Raw genomic sequence first — 11,240 nt, 5'->3', positions numbered from 1 at the left:
CAGCTGAGCCCAAAGGTTATATAAAACACTCATCCCTTTTAAAGCCCATCATCTGTTTAAAAACCATACCAAAATGATTTATTTATTCTTTCCATAACAGATGAGGAATGGGAAACCAATAAAATAATCTCTGACTTTAGTTTTCCTTGATGTATTTGGTATCTCCTGCGCGGACCAATTTCACTGTTAGTCTGCGCAGGAGGAGAGGATGAGGATGCTTTTCAACATGATGCTACATCCTTAGAAAAGCTTGTCAGATGGCAGCATCCTCTAATTTTTGTTCTTCTTATTGAAATGGTTTTGGCTTTGTTTTTGCTGCATCCTTTGAGTGTTGCTGGATGTCGATGGGTAACTTGCACGCTGTTACTTATCGGAGTAATCCCAGGTGGATGGCTGCCATTAAAGAAAGATGCTTTAGCATCACTAGCACTAAGTGGATTATCAGAGCTTGAAGTCCTGTAGATGCAGAACAAGGAGAATGTGGGATGCAGAAGGCTTTGGGCACCTGGCTGTGGCCCGTTCACCCAAGACACAGCTGTAGGCGGCTGTCCCCTTACAGTGTGCTTCTTGGTGCTCTGGTACTACAGTGATGGATAGGGGTCAAAGCATAAAGCAAAAATTGATTGAAATGGACACAAAGAGGAGGAGAAGGAATTGGACCTTACACATTAAATGAACGTATGAGCGGCTGACAACTCTCACTTGCTGTCAGAATGAAACTTGTGTACGAACCGGGCGGTGAGCTCTGCAGGGAGAGCCTGCTGTGGGAAGCGGGCTCCCTGGGGCTGAGGGAGGGGATGCCCTCTTAATGCAAAAAGCATCAAAATCAGAAAGAGATTTTCCTTGAGAGAAGCAGCACCTGGGCTGAGTGTAGCTGCAAGAAATGTCCCTGCCCCTGTGAACACGGCATGAAGCAGATGGGGCTCTGCTGGCCTCCTCCCAACCTTCCCAGATTTTGTGGGTGTATTAGAAGTGTGCGCCCAGCTATAAACTAGGTGGGAAGTGTTTTCACAGGCTTTGAACCTTCCCGAGAAAGCCCGGTGATCAGTCATGATGGGATGTCTCGGTTGCTAGCTCAGCAGGCAAACTGGGCCAGATTTATTTTTAGGTGTACTAAATGTTTGAAGCTGTCTGAATGGGAGGTTTTGTGTTCTGTGGGGTTTTTTTGTCTTTCAAAAAGTTTTAGGGAGCTGCAGAGTTTATCAACAGACCAGGATGGGCTATCAGTTGTATGCTGCAGGGGAGGATAAGGCTGAGCAAGTTCATCCTGTTGTTGCTCAGGGTTTAGATATGCTCTTAAAATTATTATCGTCCTGTGCTGTGGTAGGAAGCTGGATGCTTTGCTGGCAAGAGAGCTCATAGCTTCATTCTGTTTTCCTGGCAATGTTTCTCCTGTGTAATAAATATCCCTGCAAAACCGTAGCAGTAAAAATGCAGCTTTGAAGTAGCTGAGCCCATCCCCAGGACCGTGCCTGGCAGGCTGGGGATCAGTCTTAGTAGACCCTCACCAACACATGGATGTGCACAGCCACCACCAGTATCTCCCTGCAGGTGATGCTGGGACGAGTTTCTTCTGCTGCGCTGGGTTTTGGACTAAAGCTGCATTTGAGTGGAAGTGACTTCTAGCAGTGTGTAAAAGTGTGCATCTTAATCCAAGTGAAACTTCATTTTATTCAGTGAAATTGGGTATAAACATACAGGAGTTATTCTACTGCTGTAGAGACCTCAGTGCAATAGGAGTTTTTGAAGGTGGCCTGAGAAACCAGAAAGTGAATTAAAAGAGTTTAAATATTTCAGAAAGAAGTCATTAAGTGCTAAGGATCAAGATAAACCTGGATTTTTAAAAACTCGTGGGCTGTGTGTGTACGTAAACTTGGAGCACGCAGGTAAGCCTGCTTGCTGGTATGGACAGTTGACACTTTATTTTTGGGAGGAACCAGGACCTCCTATCAGAAAGGTGTTTGGTTATTTCCCCTCCCTGTATCTGTATCAGTTTCCGTTGGCTTTTGCTGTTATGAGTTATTAATACCTGAGGTATGCAAACGCTGGGTATGGATGGGAGTGTAGCAGTATCCAGAATTTTATGATGTAGCTTCTTGACTCGGGGGGGGGCTGCACTGACAAAGGCATTTTTTTCTCCATGGGAAAGACTTCATCTGGTTTAGGAAGTTTTCTGGAAAAGCTGTTTCTAGTGTGAACTCAGTGGGAAGTAACATCGATGGAAAACAATAGCTCTGTAATCTCTTCAGGTGAGAGAACTCATTACTCGCATTGAATTTTTTTAGGGCCTTTGCAGTGTTTTTTGTTTTTTTTTTTTTTTTTTTTTCCCTTCACCCTGATTTATAGGTTTTGGGGAGGCTTGGACATGTTTCAGAGGAGAGGGAGCTCCTGAGGAGTGGGTTTGTTGTGTTTGGGGAGGAGAATCTGTCTGAGGATGCCTCAGGACATGTGATGGAGGGTGACTTAAAGCCTAGGATGTATTTTCACAGCTGTTGCAGGAGCTTTTTCCATTTAACGCAGCACAGATGTGAATGATAAAATACAATTTGAAGATTAATGTATACCATCTTGGCATGTGAGAGGTTCAATTATAGGCAGAGCGAGCAGAATAATGGCAAATACATTGGAGTGATTGTTCAGTTAATATAATTTGCGATGAATTATTCACAACAATTTGTTCACCCAGCTCTTATTGTAATCATTTCCACTCCTTCATTTGCTATGCGTTTGAAACTGCTTCCCACAACTTGGGCTTGACAGGTAATAGAGCAGATCCACGCATCCAGCCCCTTCTCCACACCTGCCCCCCGCCCACACGCCAAGAAGGACAGATTGGAAAGAGCTCAGCATTTAGGCACTGAGCTCTCTCTAAGAAATTAATCAGAAGTGTTCAAGTGGAGGCTGCTCCCTGCTTTGCCGCTGTGACCCATAAAAGCCCCTTCTGTGGGGCTGGGAGTGACCTGAGCTCACAGAGGGGCTTGTAGAGGACCCACTCCCACGCTACACCTCGTGTGTACAGGGGGATCTTCCTTCCGTGAGCGATGTGCTGGGGTTTAGCCACCAGCCGGCGATGAGCTGGCGTGGATGATGAATCTCCATCCCTGCAAGCTGCAGCGTATGCTTCCTACCTGTACGGCATCACTCGTGCCTGGAGGTGGGAGGAGAAGGTGTTGGGCTTCACAGCGAGGCGTGCAGCACTGGCAGGCTTGAAAAGCAGCACTTTGCTTGCTCAGGTCCCTGTCCCCTATGTCATACATTAAGCAGAGGGGTGGGTCGCTGGCAGTGCCACAGCCCTGGAGTTGGGGGTCTGGCTTCCAGCACTGCAGAGCATCGCAGTTGTGCCCCCTCTTCCCTATTTTTAAGGCACTGGAAAACCCCCAAATACACATTTCTCCTATCAGAAAGGACTTGTTCTTCCTGGCCATGTGGAAGGGGCTGTTCCTGGGGAGCGGGCATGGGGAAGATGTCCATGTCATCCCTCCATGTCCTCTGCAGGTGTGCCTACAGGGAGCAGGGGGTGACGCAGCTGCTCTTTGCCACCCTGTGCCTTGCCATGGGAGTGGTGGGTGGGAACTGGGGCTGTGTTCTGCTATGAGCTGGGGGGGGGATGCTGGGTAAATCCCCTCGCTTGGAAAAGGGGGCATATGTCATAGGAGATGGCAGTTCTTGGAGACTTCTGCCTAGCTGTTCGGATTTGTTGTCTGGAGCATGAGCAATACTGAAGGCAACATCCCTGTGACGTGAGGGAAAAGAGCCGGGACTGGTCGCTGCCCAGCTCTGTGCTCCCCTGCCGAACCCCGAGATGCAAACTGCAGCTTCGGACTGGTTGGAATGGAGTTTGTTCTCTTCTTCAAGCCATGTTTCCCTGGCCCCGCTGGTACCACATCCATGCCCAGCTTCATTACCTGACCTCTCTGGGCTCTCTTCTGGTGTCTTGTTGTTGTCAGTGTCCGGTGTGTTGGGAGATACTGGGAAATGCTTTGAGGGCAGAGCATGAGGGCTGCTGCAAGGTTCAGGGGAGAATTCAAAGCTGCTTTAGGGTAAGATAAATCCTGCTCTGAATCTTAACCCTTCAAGGACCCTTCCAAGCTCTGTCATGCCATGATCGCAGAGCCTTCAACAAAACCCCATACTCCGTAACAAGCTGGGATTGATGCTACTGCTTCTTCCCATGGCAGGACAGCACTTGTAAGGTTAATCTGCCAGCGTCTACTTGTCCAAATCTCCGTAATCAGGCAAAACATGATTATGGAGCTGTGTGTCATTAGTACACAATGGCTCTTAACTGACTGAGATTGAATTAAAACCCTAATGGCAGAGCATCCAAAGTAAATAAGAGACAACCAGATCCACTGGTGAATGACTCGCCTATCACTCAGCTTGGATTAGGAGAGCAGGAGCTTGGGGCTGGCCAGAAACAGCAGAAACACAGCCATTAAATTGGATATACTGGCCGGGGTTCAGCGCTTTTATTATTGTCAAGCATGTAAGTGTCGGGGGGTGTGAGCTGGGTGTAGGCGTGGGCTTCCTGCACTGGCCTTTGAGCTGGAAAAAACTCCGATGCTTTGGACGCGCCACAGTGGGGAATGAGTTTTGTTCTTTGCTGTATTCTGCTTTTTTTGTATCAGTTTCGTCGAGCAGGTGTCAATGCCTCTAAATGAGTTCCAGCAAATGTAAATTCCAGCATTTATTTTGGGCTGGGTGAGACAATCCTGTGATTTAAACTGTTTTATTTCACTCTGTCTGGTTTTGCTTTTCTTTTTGATAATGTCAGACTGGTGGCTTCCAAACAAAATTTCACTTTGTTTTTGATTTGCCTTTCTTGTGAGTGCATTTTCCAGATCTTTTAAACAAAGCTTCATAAATCCACATTGATGTCATTGTGGACATGTTTTCCATGTTCTATTTTGGATGCCAGAAGCGCTGTGTCCCCAGGGCCAGCCCCGCGGGTGGGTTTCCCTGGGGATGTGCTGGGGAAGGAGCTCCCTCTAACAGCGGGACAGCCGTTGGCCAAAAGCAGCGGAGGCTGCAGGATGCTTTGGAGCCACCAGACTTGTAGTCTTTTTGATTGCCACCTCTGAAGATGGTTATTGCCCTTTTAGCTTTGTTATTATTCCTCATTTTGCAGCTCTGGTGATGCTTAATGGTTGTGTCTTTGCTGACAAATGAGATGGGACTGGAGTATCTGTTGCTCCCCTGGCCCCAGGGAGCTGGTGATGAACCTCTGCCTTGTGCCTGTGCTGTCAGGGACATTTGGGGTGAGAAAAGCACTAGCTGGTGAATTATCTGGAGAAAAAGCAGGGAATGAGCAAGTAAACAACAGAAGATGGGTATAGATCATCAAGATCTGTCAGCAGTGTTGAATTTGAAGTTTCTGGTGTTGCATTCATTTACCTCCTCCTCTGCCAGCCTTATTGCTGTTGCCCCGTGTGAGATCTGTACCTCAGAGCAAGCTTCGTCTTTTACCTAGAGGCTAACAGCTTTTCATGTGTTTCAGAAATTTGCATTTTAATGGAGTAAATCTTATCCTTTCCCTCCAAAGCAGTAACCAAAAAAAAAACCCAAAACCTCTGAGAAGCTTTCTTCAAATACCCAACAGTTCATGTGAAGTGTCCAGAGCAGCTCCGCTGTATTTCAGGTGTGCCAGACCACAGACCCCAGACTGATGACTTCTTGAGGCAAGACCTCATTCCCCCACAGTGAGATCCCCCATATGGTTGTAACTCAGGACCCCCAAAATCCCCCATTGCCTTGGAGCTCTCCTGGGCTGCAGCGTGCAGAGGGTGCACTCCGATGTTGCAAAGCACAAGATAAAAAAGGAGATTGTTCCAGCACAGCCGTATGAAAATGACAGCTGTATAGCAAGGTCTCCTTTGGAAGGAGGTTGGGGGAAAATTGTATGCTGGTGCTCTCTGCTGGATGAAACCTGGAAGGTTTTTTTCTCCTGGGCGCTGTGGTGTCTGTGGGTTCGTGCCAGTGTCAGCTCTGGGCTGCGAGGTCTCCGGCAGCTCTGCCCACACTGGGACGCCCTGATGGTGCGAGTTGTCTTGAACTGGTTCAGGGCTGGCTGAGAGCAAGAGATGCGTTAGGACTGCTGATCTGACTCCTCTCCCCCGTCTCCTTCCCGTACAGTGTGTTACTTGCTGAAGAGCAACATCAGCCCGGACCTGTGCAATGAGGATGGACTGACGGCGCTGCATCAGGTGAGGCGTGGGAGGGGGGCATGGCTCCCCACCGCTGCGCTGCCGCATCGTATCGCTGCCCTCCCAGCAGACCTGCTGGGGAGAACGGGGACAGCTCTTGTGTCTCATTTTGTTGCCCAGTTAAAGCACTGAAACTTTAACATGTTCTAGCAATCCTGTTTCTTGGGGAGCAAACTGGGATCAAACCCTTCTCTTGCTGCATCCCAGACTTTGTTCAGTGATAAATAAAGAGCTCAGGAATCAGGGCTGGGTTTCAGATGTGAAGAACGTTTCTCCCACCCTTTAATCTTTGCAGGGCTGGGCTGTAAACTCTGAAATCAGGGTAACTCGAAGTTAGAGACTTTGGCAACCCTTGATTTTTGAACCTGGTTAAGATAAATGATGCAGAGGATGTTTGGAGAGCCTGCTGCTTCTCTCAGGGATGTCCAAAAGCCTGTAAGGGATGGCAGCAGCTGCTCGCCAGTAAAATACAGACTTGCCATGGTGGTGTGCAAGCCTGTGTCCTTCCTCAGAGCCTCTGCACTGATCCCATGGGGGTGTGTCTGTTCTTCTTCCCAAGGCCCCCATCCCCACCCCTCCTCGTGAGTGCTGATTTTCAGGGTGAAGGCGTCAGGCGAGGGAGCCGGCAGAAAGCCCGTGGGACTCGCCGTGCTGGGCAGTGCTGCCTCCGCTGCCGTGGAAAACAGTGGTGCGGTTGTCACGCTTGTTCCGAGGGCAGAACGGGGACTCACAGTTTTCTCTCTATGAGTCCCTGCTGTAAATGCTCCCATTGACTTGGGATTTCGGATTCTTCGGCAAGTCGCTTGCTCTCTTCAAAGCTGGATGGATGTTTGCTTAAAAATGCAAACTGGCTTCTAGAATAAAAGGTCCCCACCAGCACCAGCACCCCTCTCCACAGAGATGTTATTCTGCACACAGAGAAACGCTGGCAGCCTCATTGCTTTCCCCACTAGGTCCTGACACTATGGAGAATGCCACCTTGCCCACTGAGGGATCAGTTATTGTAAAGGTGCATTTGGCAGTTGAGGGGGGAGTTTTGCATCCACTGGAATTAATAGAATCACAGAACAGAGAGAAGCTCCTCAGTGAACACTGTTGCCCATCAGCAGTGGCTCCCAGCAAAGGAGGCAGTTACACTTCTGTGATAACTTGGCTGTGTGACGGGCATGATTTTAACCTCGCTTCCATATACAAATAGTAAACAGAAATAGAAATACCTAAAAGGTCCTTATCATTCAGCTGCCAAAGTGCTGGTTATGGGGTGTAATTCAGCCCCATTAAGAGCCCGTACTGCAGTGCTGAGTGGTTAGTCTCCCATGTGGGTCTGCAGTAATGCGTAGACCATGAACAGGCTTCCCGCACAAGAATGAATCGTGTTTTAGTGTCTTTATCATACACACATTCATGTCAAGAAGGGAGCACAAGGTGGATCAAAGAGCAAGTTCCACCTCCCCCAGAGGAAAGCAGTTGAGGCCGTTCTTGCAGGCTGCCTCAGGGGCTGTGGTGTAAATGCATCGAGGATGCTGATTTTTTTCAGGAGATGAAAGATGCCCCATGAAGCACCTCATAACTCTGGGAATCCAACTTGCATCTCCTCAGATAACTGTGGTAGGTAGTGTGAGGTGCTGGGAAGGCTTGTACTCATCACATTCCATTGTGTGGGATTTTCCCTAAGAAAAGGGAATGTCAGCTTGTCAGCTTATCCCTCGGTATGTGGTTATACTGGTTACACTGAATTTCTGCTGTGTTTGCTCTTGAATATGGAAGACCCAGTGGAACAGAAGCTGTGTGCATATTTGCTGTTAGTCCCTGCTGGTTCTGCCCCCGAACCAGAAGGCCCAGTAAAACACCAGTGACCTTCAGTCTGTCCAGTGTAGGCGTTTTGCATAGTGCTTTTCTGACCTGGTTGTGCAAAATCTGGTGTTGAGCTCTGTTGGAGATGTTTGTTGCCAAACACTGCAGGATAAAGTAGATCTCCACATCCAGGTACAGCTGAGCAGGTATGAGCAGGTACCATTCCCAAAGTTTAAAAAACCCCTTTATCTGCATCTCTTCCCCACCAGTGCTGCATAGACAACTACGAAGAGATAGTCAAGCTTCTCCTCAACCACGGGGCCAACGTCAACGCCAAGGACAACGAGCTGTGGACCCCGTTGCATGCAGCAGCTACGTGCGGCCATATCAACCTGGTGAAGATCCTCATCCAGCAGTAGGTGGCTTTTTGTGTCTGTCCCTTTCTGCAGGTCTGATTCTACCCACAGCTCCTGTGGATGGAAACCGAGACTGCTTAGTACCTTGCGAGATCGCAGCGGTGGTGATTATTCCCTGCTTTCAGGCTATTCCTGTGACTCCTTCCTGCTTGTGGGAGAAGGGGTTGGAGGAGGAAGAGCAGAAGGGCTGAGGGGACACAGTAAAGCCCTAGGTGACTTAGTTGCATGAAGCTTCTGGACACTGGGTCAAAGTTTGCACTTTTTGCCCATATTCTGGTGTGTATGTGTCTGTGTTTGCACTTGTTGAACCACGCTCGCTGGATGGGTAGAAATAGGAGCAGCCAGCAGGATCCACCCTCCAGCTCTTAAACACAACTTCAGGGCTTCCAGCCACAGCCAAAGAGATACTGGTGTGGGAGGACAGTGGTGTGTTGGTATAGCTTGGGTGAACTTTGTGACCTGTCGTACTGGCTCTTAATTAGTAACCAGTTAGCTTCTCATAATGCGTTTGTTCCCCAGCACACGGGGTGCTTGCACTGGACCTTCCACTTGGCTTTACCAAGGCTCTAAAGCTCAAGTCTTTTCTAGACTTGCCAGCAAGGAGGAGGAAGCCAGATGTGTTTTGAGGTGTACCATGTGCAGCATGTAATGAGCACGTGCTGTGAATCTTGTCTGGAGCAGACGGTCCTGACTCTCGATGGAGCCCGCTCCTCCATTTCGCACAGTGACGGTGCAGAGAGCAGAGTGTTTTGGGAGCATTAACGTGCTGCCTCGCACAGCAGCATCTGCTGCTTCCCCCCCTGGGGACGGAGACTTCTCCCTGTGATGTTGTCACCAGGGAGACTGGCACTGGAAATTTGGCCCTTCTTCTTTGGCCATATAATGAGCAGAGGATGCAAACAATCATCCCTTGGAGGACGTTCCCACTTGGGTTAGGAAATTTTTGGATGGGAGCAATATAGTGCATTCCTGACTCTTAGTTGAAGATCAGGGAGTGTCGTGGGGATGGGTGGCAAGGTCAGGAACTGGAGGTTATGGCCCTAGTTGTCATAGGCTGCCTTGTGCTGAGTAGTTGCCAGCAAATTTGGACTCTAGTAGCCTAATGTCATGATCCCATGCTCAGAAAGTGTCTTCCCCTGGACTTCTGAGGAATGGGGTGATTTCATTTGTTTGCTACAAAGACGTCCTTTACAGAAAGCGCCACATATCAAATGACTGGTTAAACACTGCCTTTGAAGGCAGCGTTACTGGTGGTGGGACCTGGAACCCTTGGAGACCATCAGAAGTAGTAGCCCACAGAAGATGTCCAGTTCCTTTCTTTTTTGTTTGCTGATTAAAGCTGGTACTTCGCAAATGTGAATTTCAATGTAGTTTGCTCTGCTTAGGCAAAGGGGAAAAAAAAAAAAAAAAAGAAACAGGAATCTAAATGCAAGTGGGTACTGTCTGCTGTCCTTCCATGGCTGGTCACTGTCGAGGTAGATCAGAATTCAGCTGAAACTATTTAACAGCTAGCTAAAGTGGCACAGTACAGAAGGTGCTGGAAAATTTCTGCTATGTGGGAATATGAGGACAGTGATTAAATTAGCTGGCAATTTTAGCTGGCAATTTTACTTCCAAATACTGACCTGCTGGAGGTCACTAAAGCACTTAGAGAAGTGGTTTTGGACAATCAGAAAGAAAAACTCACCAGTTGACAAGATATTTTTTTAGTACTACTTTCTGATGATGTGCCCTTGGCTGGGTGGAAGAGTCCCTCCACCATTCAGCCCCTGTCTTTCCCAACTTTGCTGGTTCTTGAAAACTTTTCATTGAAGAACTGCCAGATGCCCAGGTAACAAGCACAAGAAGGATGCATAGTGTGCAGCCTTTCATCCACTTCTGGAATTTATCTACCCCATTCATAGCTCCGTGGTTTTCCTTCAAATCTTTCTTATCCCACAGAAATCGTGATGACATTTGGGCAACTATTAAACCCCAGTTAGTTTTCACGGAGCGTTTATCCCCGTGTCTGGCACTGTCTGCTCTGGGATGCCCGAGGTCCTTTCTCATGTAACGCCGCTTTCTCCTTGCAGCGGAGCAGACTTGTTGGCAGTGAACGCGGATGGCAACATGCCGTACGACCTCTGTGAAGATGAGCCAACTCTGGATGTCATTGAGACTTGCATGGCCTATCAAGGTAAGGAGATGGAGTTCATGTGAAACACAAAAATGGGTCAATGTAGTACTAAAAATTACCTTGTTTCTCAGCTCTTGATTTGCCTCTGGAGAAAAGCAGAGAGCTGCTGCCTGGTGTCATTTCTTGGGACCTGACTCTTGTCTAGTTTCTTTGTTTCCTAAACAATGAGGGTGAAGGACAGCTGTCAGTCCCCTCAGCTACCTAGCCTCTGAAAAGGATGGGAGGTCACATCAACCGTATTTTACTCAACCAGTGGAGACAAAGACCCTACCCAACTCTTCTCTCTCTAACTGTAACTTTAACAGGCATTACCCAGGAAAGGATCAATGAGATGCGGGCTGCTCCAGAGCAGGTCATGATCTGTGACATTCATGACATCCTTGCGACTGGACAAGACCTGAACAGGACCGATGCCCAAGGTGCTACGCTGGTGAGTGAAACTGCCGCGGCTTCGCTTTTGCCTTCCTTCAGCCCGGGGGTTATGAAACCTGCCCTGTGGCAGGAGGTACACAAAATCAACACGTACCAGTCACTGGGAGGAGTGGGGAAGCTATTTTGATCCTTTTCCCTGTTTTAGTTTATTCTCACATAGGAGCAGGCGCTGTCCGTGAGTATGGCTGGCGTAACTCAGTGTCTAACCCTGCGCTTTTT

At 48.4% G+C, this 11,240-nt stretch overlaps 1 protein-coding gene across 1 annotated transcript in view; it reads left to right on the top strand.

The window, feature by feature from the left end:
• The window catches only part of LOC104461701 (protein phosphatase 1 regulatory inhibitor subunit 16B-like), a gene marked incomplete at its 3' end in the record, with an annotated part of 33,625 nt that extends 22,606 nt beyond the window's left edge, over positions 1-11,019 (top strand). Inside the window, exons 2-5 of the mRNA XM_010073379.1 lie at positions 6,133-6,203; positions 8,267-8,412; positions 10,486-10,589; positions 10,895-11,019. Coding sequence (XP_010071681.1) covers positions 6,133-6,203; positions 8,267-8,412; positions 10,486-10,589; positions 10,895-11,019 — 446 coding nt within the window. The remainder of the gene's footprint in view (positions 1-6,132; positions 6,204-8,266; positions 8,413-10,485; positions 10,590-10,894) is intronic.
• Between the last annotated feature and the right edge of the window lie 221 nt (positions 11,020-11,240).

This window comes from Pterocles gutturalis, unplaced genomic scaffold (genome assembly GCF_000699245.1).
Source record: "Pterocles gutturalis isolate BGI_N339 unplaced genomic scaffold, ASM69924v1 scaffold13197, whole genome shotgun sequence".
Classification (NCBI taxonomy): Eukaryota; Metazoa; Chordata; class Aves; order Pterocliformes; family Pteroclidae; genus Pterocles; species Pterocles gutturalis.
The sequence above is the reverse complement of the archived record's forward strand: the minus strand, read 5'-3'. Positions and strand labels throughout refer to the sequence as shown.